At 48.4% G+C, this 12,206-nt stretch overlaps 1 protein-coding gene across 1 annotated transcript; it reads right to left on the reverse strand.

Moving 5' to 3' along the window:
• Positions 1–2,234: 2,234 nt before the first annotated feature.
• LOC142774482 (uncharacterized) lies at positions 2,235–11,913 on the reverse strand. Its single transcript, XM_075874823.1, has 3 exons — positions 11,748–11,913; positions 3,853–4,114; positions 2,235–2,574 (listed from the first exon to the last, which is right to left on the reverse strand). The coding sequence occupies exons 2-3, from the start codon at positions 4,106–4,108 to the stop codon at positions 2,381–2,383; spliced, it is 450 nt and encodes a 149-aa protein (XP_075730938.1). The 5' UTR covers positions 4,109–4,114; positions 11,748–11,913; the 3' UTR covers positions 2,235–2,380.
• Positions 11,914–12,206: the final 293 nt, after the last annotated feature.

Raw genomic sequence — 12,206 nt, forward strand, 5'->3', positions numbered from 1 at the left:
ATCATGTTGAGGATGCAGATGCGAAGTTATGACGCGTGGAAATTTGGGCAAGCTGGTAGGACATAACTTTTTAAAGAGCCCGTTGTACTAGAATTTTCGTATTTCAGTTATGTGGATGTGGTCACTGACCAAGTCAAGGGGAACAAACACGCGGCTGTTGCCTGCTTAGTGTGAAACGTGTTTTTTACCCTTGACTTAATTGGTCGGTTGGTTGGTTGGTATACGGCTCTGGTGTATCTGGCGCAACCCACCATGGGGAATCCACCATAGAACTAGCGGTGCCTTGTTTGATAAGAGAATTGTCTATAATATCAAAATGTTTCGCAATATATAGTTTATAAATAACTTGTTATTTTAATTCACAAGACAAAAATAAAAGAGACCAGCTTTTGGAGAATATGCTTTGAATATGGTCAGGGACCATGTGGTATACATCTTCCTTTTCTTTTTGTTTGCTTTGAGGCATGTAGCGCACATGGTGGGCTCCGCCGTTCTGGCGTCTGCCCCGGCGACTACAATGGGTAACTTATGGTCTGACATAACGTCAGCGGTCGAGTTGAAGCACAGACGTCGGTACCTTAACAAAGCGTGCTTTACGGTGTGACAATGTGAATATAACATGCAACTTCATTCTCCCAGGGGCTAGCAACGCTTGAATATAGCTTGGTGGATCATAGGAGAGAGAGAGAGAGAGAGAGATAAAGATAAAGATACAAGGAAAGGCAGGGATGTTAACCAGACGCACATCCGGTTTGCTACCCTGCACTGGGGAAGAGATAAAGGGGAGAAAAGAGGTTGCAGAAAGATGAGAAGGTACACACAATCACGAGCACACTCGGGGAGCACACACAGTTTACAGGCGGTTGCTCAGGTTTGTTGACTTAAGGTAAAGTAGCAGTGCTTTAGTTGCTTTCTGCGCAACTGAGGCAGATACCCAAGGTCCTAGTATCTTCTGCACACAAAATGGTGCGGGGTCAAGTCGATTCAAAACCATCCGAAGCTGGCATCGCTGTGTGTCGTAGCAAGCGCAGCTGCACAGGACGTGTTCGATGGTCTCTTCATCTCCGCAGTAGTCGCATGCAGGAGTGTCTGCCATACCAATGCGAAGGGTGGATCATAGGAAATGAATGTACTGTTTATTAGCTGTAAAAGAGGAGTATGCACCAGAACCATCCTTGAAAGGCGAAATCGCATCTGAGTTATTAATTCACAAATGCATTTTTCATTGCTTTGTTATAAAATTAGACAGCCGGCACTGTGTGCGCAGTTCAGTTGCACCGACCTTATGCCTGTATGGTGCCTTTTTTCTAAAGAACTTTCAAAAACTGAAGTGGCTAATTGCTTCGCATTTTAAAGTAAATTTTTATTAATATTTGGCAGAACATGCGAGGGTAGGCTATGTTAGAGCCGGCTATCCCAGCATCATAACAGTAATGTATAATATAAGCACACAAAAACAATATTAAGAATAAAAGGAATAAGGGGGAAAAACTAGTCAGAGGCAATATCTGATAGAGCCCTTACATACAGTGGCAAGGTATAATGTGAGATAAAGACACTTCATTAGATTTGAGTCCATTAAAAAATCGCGGAGGTCGCTCACTGCGCGCTGTTCATTTTCCGAATGCGGCCATGGTCCAAGTATTTTTGTATTCTTAAATGGTCGTCTGTTGAGTTGGTTCAAGCGATCCCTCAGTTCAGCGCGTTGTTGATCGTATTGTGGACATTCTAAAAGAATATGTGCTTGGGACGCATCGACATTATCGCAGTGCGAATACGTTATTCTCTATATGCGGCATAAAAAACGAGGTGTGTATGAAACACCTAATCGTACGCGGCGCAGTAGTGTGTCATATAACCCACCTCTCACGAAAAAAAAAAAGTAGTTGGTTTGAATCAGTGCGACGGACAATCTTTCCAATAGAAAAGTCATGTTCTCGTCCTTTAATTCCAAAACTGTGAGCTACAAAAGGGGAAAAATGCGAATAGAATTATAAAACTCAAATATGGTTCTACAAGGCTAAATAAGTTGTCAATTCACAATTACACAATACACACTAATACGGCAAAGACGAATACACTAATAGATAAATAAGCGTCCGATAGATCATAATGCCACGGATTGGCCCATACGATACCAGTCAACCAATGTGTTCAATAAATTGATAGGCAATTGGCTTTCCCACGAGTGGTTTTTTGGTCGGGCAAACAAGCGCCCTTTTCTCCCACTTGTCCACCAAACGATGCGGGCGACAGCACCACAGCACAGTTATATTTTGGCAAAAGGCGGCCAAGGTTGCTTCCGATCGACGACCAGCTGCGAGATGCGCGTGAAGACGCCGGAGGTCGACTGCGTCGGCTACACGACCCTTTTTTTGTGCTATTCGGTGCCAATGCTGCCACCACCATCACTCATCAGCTCGTCGGCGACCATCTGCAGCTTGGCGGCGTCTTCGGCCCTGCCTTCACCACCTTCATGCGGCAGGTCGTCGGCTGCCCCATCCTTGACCGCCTCGCCAGCGCACTTCGGCTTCAGGCGCATCATCAGATCTCTGGTTTCAGAGCCGACCCGTCCTGCAGCGTGGCAAAGTTCGGTCGACACCGCACAACTTTCGGTGAATTCGAAACAATAGGCGCGTGAGCGTAATTGAAGTCGGGGGGAAGGGGGGCTCTGCCTTGATCATCTATTGGTAGGGAGCACAGAGCGTGGCCCATACATTTACTAAGGCATGTCCAATCGTGCTTCTCGCGATAACAAGGAGCCGACGGCTCCTAATATGTTTCATTTCGAGATTTGCTTACCAATCTCTGATCACATACCGTTATTTATGTCGGCGATTCCTCGCAAGCCATTCACAGTGAAGTACGAGTGCGTTTTCTCCTGTTTGATTCTGCTATTTAGAGCGAAAAAAAAAGATCACTGGTAGACACAGTAGAATTGGCAAGAGAGTTTCCAAGGGTGAATATTTCCAACAGTTATGCATGATGCTAAATGCAGCTGAAGTTATGTAAAAAAAAACGTAGTGTTATGCCTTGGCCGGTGCATGGAGATGGGGAGACATTCACGCCTCCGGGAGGGGGGGGGGGGCAGAGGGACTGTTGCCCTTCTGTCCCCCCTCCACTGGAAGCGGGAAGTCGGCCCTATGCATTAACTTGATAGAGGGGGGGGGGGGGGGTACTGCGACGATCCTTCGCGCTCCATTAAGGCGAATCATGCGCACGCTTACGCTTTCATGCGTAGTCACAAAAAGTGCTACCGCCTCACGTGTTATGATTAGAAACAACTTCGCCATGCAACGTGCGCTCATGCCACTACATGCTCTTTTGAATGACTTGGCGAGAACGCTCCTTCTCTTTTTCTCAAAATTTCATGTGAAAGCAGAATTTACCACTTCATGTGATTAAAACCAAACTTAGCGTGAAATGGTTGCCATTGCATATATCTTGTGTCTTCCATTGTGATTTTTTCTGGAGTTACGCCACTGCCAGCAAGCCCCGGTGCAAGCCTTCACCTAACAGACTAAGAGAACAGGCGTGCGCAAGCTCATTTCCTGATTGCACGTTACATGAAGGATGCCTCTCACACAACTCACGATATGGCAATACTCGACAATGCCAAGACCACCCTCCCAGGTCTCCCCAGGTGCACGCCATGGGCTGCCACTCGTTTAAAGGATGATGATCTAATTCATTTAATTTGTTTGAGCAGAACTCTCGAATGTCTACGGACAAACTCAAAAGGTCTAAGGTACTTAGTTTAGTCCTGTCCTTTAATTATTCTGCTCTCTTCGTCCTACTAGAATGCAGTATCAAATAGCCCTCGTCGCGAGAATGACTGAGATGATGGTATACCTATGCGAGCCGAGTGTGCACGTGGGCTTGTCTGGGAGGCGGTGCTGGGAGGGCGCGAGCTCTCCGCATTATCCTTGGGCGTCGTCACGGAGACTTCTTCGCGATAAGGATCAGGCGTCGGTGGACGGCCCACGGCCATCTTCAGCTTGAGAGGGTCCGCCTCTGGGTCCAAGTCAGTGGTGATGACGCACTGCTTGCCGTTGTCGAACGACACCGAGCGACACTGGTGGCACGGATGGGGCTCGTGCACGACCATCGGGTCCTGCAGCACGATATAAAATCTCTCATTGTGAAAGATATTGCAAAAGAACATGGAGACAACGGCAAACGACCTGCGCTGAGATGGTGTGTCAAGTCTCGCGACATCGACGCGTGCCATAGACCACTTGGATGTTTAGCAGCGCTTAATTTTTCTCATAAATATATTCCCAGTGATCACAAATACTTCAACGAAGTACATTCAACAAATCTTTAGCTATCATGCATGTGTGGCAGTTTTTTAGTGTATATTTGCCATACGACTAAACTAAATTTCGAAAAAAAAGCTGATGACAAGTGTACGCCCACAAATCACATGTCCACGAAGCAACTTTTTGCAACTTCCTGCCCTAATATGGCACTCAGAGACAAAAAAAAAAGTGGTCGCTGTGCGCTATAGTTAAAATTTTGGCCGACTGTACATGACAGCGTCCACGTGTCGTTATGGATGCGGCGTCTTAAACTAACACTAATGAGAAAGACGATTTTTTGTATTATTAAATTGCTCTCTCGTAGTACGAAAATCACCACGCTTGTTAGAATAAGGCGCTTCGTAAGCGCGAAAACACGCAAAAAGAAAATGCGGACGCTTCCTTGAAGTTCCCTTACCAGATGCAGTTACGTCATGATTTTATGCTGTCTAATATGACCTACGTAGTTTCAAATCGGTAAAGAAAAAACGGAGGGCATTGTCTCTCGAGGGCAGGGACGTAGCCAGAAACATTTTTCGGGAGGGGGGGGGGGGAAGGGCACACTGTATGCAATAGCGAAAAATATTTCTGGGAGGGGGAAAGGGCCTGGTGTTCAACCCCTTGACCAGGTCACTGCACGAGGGAGCCACAGACATTGATACCAAGTTTCCGGAAATTTTCACGGGGGTGGCGCCAAAGAAAAGCACCGAAAGCAATAGCCCCCCCCCCCCCGCCCCTACAAATTTTTGCCCATAAGAGCAGAGACTTATTAGAAAACGCATTGAGTTCTTGCCCCCCCCCCCCTTGGCCCTCTGGAAGAAGTCACTTGTCGAAAGTGCCCCCCACTACCCCAAGTAAAAAAAAGGTTCTGGGGCCGTTCCTGAATCCTATTGAGCCAACGGGGCCAAAATAAGAAAAAAAATACAACTTGAATCCATAGTACGTTACGGCGGGAGACTTGGGAGCGAAACTGAAAAATGAAATTTTGAACTTCAGTTTCTTCTGTATGAAAGAGCCGTGATACCCAATTCGCTATCATAATCGGTGCTGTGTGAGTTAGTCCTGGTACACTCACAAATAAGATGGTAAATTTGTACTGCATTTGGGCCAAGTGCAAAATTTATAACGAAATATTCTTATAAACGCGCGATGGTGGGCAACACTTGCGCACTTGAGGCTTTGAGGTAACAAGCACATTCTTGCTGCGCGAGAGTCTGCGTTCCAGTGAACGACATCGTTTCTTGATCAGCACAGTGTGAAGTCCTGATCTTTCAGCTTTCTTCAATTCTGCACTGAAACTAAGCGATATGCGGCGGTTGAAACTGAGGTGTAGAAGAGGACGAGAAGAACTGCTCGGCTCGATGTACTGCAAGACGTCACAGACGCCCCGAAAAAATGGCGGTCGCCATGCGGTGGGCGGCGTTTATAACCGGCGAGTTGTAGTGCTTGCTTTGCACCTAAATATTATTTTACTGTGTGCTCTACAAATATGCATAAGCATAACGTATGTTTTTCGCTGAAAACCACGAATTGTTGGATAATCCTATCATGGACACTTCATTAGCCTATACGACAACGCATTTGGTGAAATTGCAATTCTAAAAGTACCATTCATAAATTTAAACCAATTCAGTGTTTTGATTAAGTGCCCATACTGGTACTCCGACAAGGCAGCTGTGTGACGAGACATGAAAGCAGCTGCAAAATCACGTTTTAGCTAACATGCTTTATAGCACGACTCCGCTGAAATGTTTTTCGCCTCTGTGTACGGGCCACAATTCAACTATTGGGAGTTTTCGAATAGCGTACGCAAGGCTTGCGGACTCTGCAGGCGGCGTAGCGTCAGCGTTCGTGCCTCTCTGGGAGCACGCACGAGGGGAGCGTGCTACTCATGCGCAACAGAAACGCAAAGCTTTGCGTGTGCTGTACGGTAACTCTACGACAGACTTTGCATGTAGTTTACTACCGGTAACGTAGCCGGGCGGTAGCACACAAAAACTGCCTCCCCCCCCCCCCCTCCAATTCCTTTGCTATGACATACAGGGCACGCAATGGCACTCAACCCATGACTCAACCTCATCTGGCTGGCTGCCCCCAACACAAAATAAGGAGGTGCCCCCTCCCCGCACCCTATCGAAAAAAAAATATTATGCTTATGCCCCGGCAGTCTACCAATAAGACTATAAAGTAACATGTCTAACTTCAGCCCATCCGTGTTGCCAGTACTCCAACATGGCAGTTTCGGTGACGCCAGGCCATGAGATCTATAAGCTGCATCATTCGTCTGGCATCAGCCAATCACATAATGCGTTATGTGGTGACGGACCTGAAAGGCGTGCCTGGACAAAGACACGCCATGGAGTTCGACCCATGCCCCCGTCGCGATCACACACGTCTATTACAATTCCGTCTAACAGGAGTCAACCATGATCGCGAGGGCTCCTACAGTGATGTGACGGTAATCGGTGGTCCACGCATCAAAGAGACGCACCATGGAAGTAGTAGTGCACTAGCGCCCGCCTCGGGGTCCTACGCTTCCCTTCTCCGGCATGACAACACGTATTAGGACCTTATATTCAAATGGTATAGCCTCGCAAGCGGTACAACGCCTTGCATGGTTGCAGCTCACAGAAAACGAGCAACAGCGAAATCCACTGGAAAGAGACGCCGACTTTGTGGTATAAGGCGTCGCTACCGACTACAGCGCTGTGCGGTGGCACGCGCTCGGTGGCCGCCACGGGGAAGAAGGAAGAAGATGAGATAAACAAGATGTCTCCGTTTATGCTGTGCTATTCATTATGCACGATGTAACATATTTTGGCGACGAGGATTCACCAGCCCATGTGCTACCGGCCTGAACCTCATCTGTGCCCTCGTTTATTGCCTACCATCTTCTACGATGAGTATTTCGGGGCTACAGCCGCCACCTCCGTTCCTGTCGTCACCTGGACACCCGGACATTCCATGGGAGCAATGGATCCAGGCTTTCAAGAATTACATGGTTGCTTCGGGCGCCTTCGACCTACCTGCCATTCGTCGGAAGGCGATCCTGCTCAACTGCTTGGGCTTGGAAGGACAACGTATCTTCCAGACTCTGACGACTACTGACGACCCGTGCCTCGTGCCTGCGAGCGCTGCGGCAGGTACACTAACGTCCCCTAGTCCTGATGTGTTCGACCGCGCCATCGCGACGCTGGAAGGTCACTTCAAAACCACGTTGAACGTCACTGCAGCGCGTCACCGTTTCCGTCAACGTACGCAGGCCCCAGGTGAGACTGCGGCTGATTACGTCACCGCGCTGAGAAGTCTTGTAGGAGCATGCAATTTCGGTGATCTAACGGACGACATGATACGCGACCAGCTCATAGAGAAAACCACAAGTGGATACTTACGTGAACGCCTTCTGCTGGAAGAGTCTCTCACGCTTTCTAAGGCTCTTACCATTGCCAAACAGCATGATCAAGCGACTAATGAAGCAAGAGAACTTGCACAAAATGACTTGCAAGTTCATCGTGTAAAAGATACTTCAAATCACAGAGAACGGCATTGTAGCACATGTACTTGCTATAACATGCACGGTCAAAGTCGCATATCTCCGAAAGAGCAAGTATGTTATCGTTGTGGTTCTACGGCACACCTTGCAAATAGCTCTCTGTGCAAGGCCAAAGCACATAGGTGTCGACAATGTGAGAAAATTGGCCATCTTGAAAAGGTGTGCAAGTCATTGCGGAAGTTTGAGAAGAATGTTCAGCATGTAGCGGAAGGTAACGATACAGCTGATCCAGACGACCATTTAAGTGTTTGTCAGATCTGGAGCCGTAAGAAGGGAATTTACGCAGCGTTGGAAATAGAAGGAATTTCTGTACCATTTTTGATCGATACAGGATCATCGGTTTCGACCCTGGCCGAAGAACTTTACCAACGCTATTTTTCTAAAGCGTATCCACTGAAGTCTACATCCGTCCAGCTTCTCGATTATTCAAAGGCAGCAATTCCTATACAAGGATGCTTCATTGCTACTGCCTCATTTCACGGCCGATGCACTTCTGTTCTACTATACGTTGTGCCTGGGGGAACGACCATTCTGGGATTAGACGGCATCGCTGCTCTGGATATGAAGATCCAAGGGTCACCGCTCAGGTGTCTTCTAATGACGCAAGAAACTCCGGTGCTACCTCCAGAATTACGTTCTGAGTTTGAGCACCTATTTGCAAAAGAGCTGGGAACTGTGAGAGGTTTCACTCACAAGGTCAGAGTTCGCGCGTCTGTACAACCGGTGGCCAGCAAACTGAGACGACTGCCACTTGTCATTCGCGAGCAAGTCTCGGCAGAAGTTCAGAAATTAGAAGCTCAGGGCATCATTGAGCGTGTCGACTCTTCTGAGTGGGTCTCCCCTATTGTCGTAGCCAGAAAAAAAGACGGCTCGATTCGCATGTGTGTTGACTTACGGGAGCCAAACAAAGCTGTGGTAGTAGACAGTTTTCCTTTGCCACAAACTGAGGAGCTCCTGAACAGCCTGGCTGGGGCACAGCGTTTCTCGAAGCTAGACTTAGCTTCTGCATATCACCAGTTACCGCTCAGTTTAGAGAGCCGTGACCTTACCACGTTCATCACTCACGATGGACTATTTCGCTTCAAGAGGGTTTGCTTCGGACTGGCGTCGGCGCCATCAGCGTTCCAGAAAATGATGCACATGATCTTGAAAGGGTGCAAATGTGTCCTATTTTACATTGATGACATCATCGTGTATGGGCGATCCCGAGAGGACCATTTGGGAAACTTGCGCGCTGTATTGCAACGTCTTTCTGATGCTGGCCTCCGGCTCAACAACAAGTGTGTCTTTGACGTGGCAGAGTTGACTTTTCTAGGTCACGTTGTGAGCGCCAAAGGATTATTTCCGTTGATGTCATCCATTGAGGCGATAACAAAGGCACCATCACCTACAAATATTAACGAACTCCGCTCGCTACTGGGGCTTGCAGGCTTCTATTCCAAGTTCATTCCTCATTTTTCGGATGTTGTCGAGCCAATGCGCGCCTTGCTACGAGGACAAGCCTCTTTCGTTTGGAGTGCGGCAGCACAGAGCAGTTTGGAGCGCCTGAAATCTCTGCTCACATCTTGCGAAGTGCTTCATCTTTTCGATCCTCACTTGCCTGTGTTCGTTACAACTGATGCTTCAGGATATGGATTAGGTGCAGTACTTCAGCAAGACAACGGGACCTCACTGCAAACTGTCGCATTCGCCTCCCGCACACTTCAACCGCATGAGCGGAAATACTCAGTCGGCGAACGTGAGGCCCTTGCCTGTGTTTGGGCTTGCGAACACTGGCACGTTTATCTATGGGGACGACCTTTCATCTTACGAACGGATCACGCAGCGCTGGTTACGCTTCTTTCGACGAAAGGCACCGGTCACCGACCATTAAGGATTGCGCGCTGGTCCTCACGGTTGCTCTGCTACAACTATACCGTCGAATACAGGAAAGGTAGCGAAAACGTCGTGGCTGACGCTCTCTCCAGGCTACCCGTCCAGAGTTTAATCCGCGATGCACCAGAAGAGGAATTTATCTGTTTGTTGTCTCCCGTAGTTACCATGCCAGAACTTCAAGAAGCAAGTGCCAATGATCAGATTATCTGTGAAGTTAAGCACTTCACGACTACTTCTTGGCCTGACAAGAAATCACTGTCAAAAGAATTGCTACCTTACTTTTACGTGAAGGCTGAACTCTCTGTTGTAAGTGATATCCTATGCCGGGGTGACAGGATTGTCGTGCCTGCAACGTTGACACGCCGCCTTATGGATCTGGCCCACGAGTCACATCCAGGCATTAGTCGTACCAAAGCTCGCCTGAGAGAGTCCTATTGGTGGCCATGCATGGATAGTCACATTGAAGAACTGGTGCGCACATGCGTGATTTGCCAGTCTTGTGACAAGTCCGCACGTACCTTTCCAGCGCCACTGCAACCTGTTCCTCTTCCTGACGCGGCGTGGGAAAAAATTGCCATCGACATTGTGGGACCTTTCACGCAAGCTTCGGCCGACTGCCGTTTTGCGATTACTGTTATTGACTATTATAGCAAGTGGCCTGAAGTGGCGTTCGTGCGAGATGCGACCACGTCTACAGTGAAGAAGTTTTTACTTGAACTTTTTGCGCGAGAAGGCTACCCACGTAGTATTGTATCCGATCATGGACCACAGTTCTCTTCAGCAAGCTTTGACGAGTTTCTCACGGAGCGTGGAATAACGCACTACAACTCTTCCGTGTATTACCCACAAGCTAACGGCTTGGTGGAGAGATTCAATAGGGTGCTGAAGTCGTACATTCAACTAGCCCTGCTTGAACGTCGTGACGTACGAACAGCCATGCTTGATTACCTGCAAGTATATCGCTGTACGCCTCACGCGACTACTGGTGCGACACCCGCTGTTCTTCTTCATCGACGCCAACCTCGCACCAGACTTGACATATTGGGATTGCCCGACAGATGCTTCAGCACGGACCCGTCAAGGGCGATTGAACAGCTACGAGAGCATGTCAAAAAGAAGCAAATGATCTCGAAGAGCTACACCGATGAAAAACGTGGAGCCAAGGAACCCAGTTTCGTCGTTGGTGATTACGTGCGCGTTAAGACAACTGCAGCTCACGGTAAGCTGTCTTCACAATTTTCCGCGCCCAAGAAGATCATTGGAAAACGGGGACCGGCCTCGTACCTTTTGGACGATGGGCGTGTGTGGAACGCATCTAAGTTAATCGCAGTTCACTCCGGAGCGGTCAACAAAATGAAATCGGGCACCCCTGCTGTTATGAACTGGACACCTGCATTTAATCGGTCTTCTCATGCATTACAGCCTGAAACCGCTGCCCTTATGAACTGGTCCCCTGCATCTGATCGGTCATCTAGTGCGCCCCAATGGGACACATCAAGAGCGGATGGTCATGAAAGGGCAGACCCCGTATCATCTCCACCAGACGGCACGCAAGCTTTGACCAGTCCAGGATTTAATGCGCCTGCAAGGAAAAGCAAGCGTAAAAAGAAGACCCCAAAGAAATTGAAGGACTTCGTTAGGAAGTAGACAAAAACAGTTTTGTGTGTTTCTACCATTTATTTTTATTTTATTTTATTTTTTTTTTTTGCAAGAGGGGATATGTGGTATAAGGCGTCGCTACCGACTACAGCGCTGTGCGGTGGCACGCGCTCGGTGGCCGCCACGGGGAAGAAGGAAGAAGATGAGATAAACAAGATGTCTCCGTTTATGCTGTGCTATTCATTATGCACGATGTAACAGACTTCTCTCTCTTTCCAGTGCTTGTCGCCGTTTCTTGTTTTCCTATGAACGTGTACCAGTTGGAACAAACAAGCACTCCAGTTGCTGCGTCTGCTTAGACCAGCGATAACGGGCAGCTGCACTGCTGTACTACAATGACCATGCCCCGTAGAACTCACCTCCAGCCGTGTGGTCGACGAAGTGGTCACTGTGCAGGGATAGTAGCTGCTATCTACGGTGTTCCGTGGGACAGCTTCTGCCGATTGTAGTCGGCTTCTTCTGTAGAGCGAGCCCACGGCCACCGTTCCACCACGAGACCGCGCGCACTTCGTGGCGTAACCGACTCGCGCTCCGACCACCTATGACGATGGTGCTGCCTGTGTGCTACGCAATTCGCAACTTTCACAGATGGTGGCATCACCATGCGGCATCCGTCGTAACTGTCGTTTGGGGGATGCCCACGCAGCCAGCCCATGCCATCGTTCAGTCGCTCTCACTTTGGCGGCTCGCTGGTTATTTATATTTTGTTGCTGGCAAATTCTACTACGGTTATTGGGAAGTTAGACAGTTACTGCGAGTCGTAGTAGCAATGATTTATTCTTGATTGTTTGCTTGCTGAGCTAGAAGAATCACAAAAT

This window comes from Rhipicephalus microplus, chromosome 10 (genome assembly GCF_043290135.1).
Source record: "Rhipicephalus microplus isolate Deutch F79 chromosome 10, USDA_Rmic, whole genome shotgun sequence".
NCBI lineage: Eukaryota > Metazoa > Arthropoda > Arachnida > Ixodida > Ixodidae > Rhipicephalus > Rhipicephalus microplus.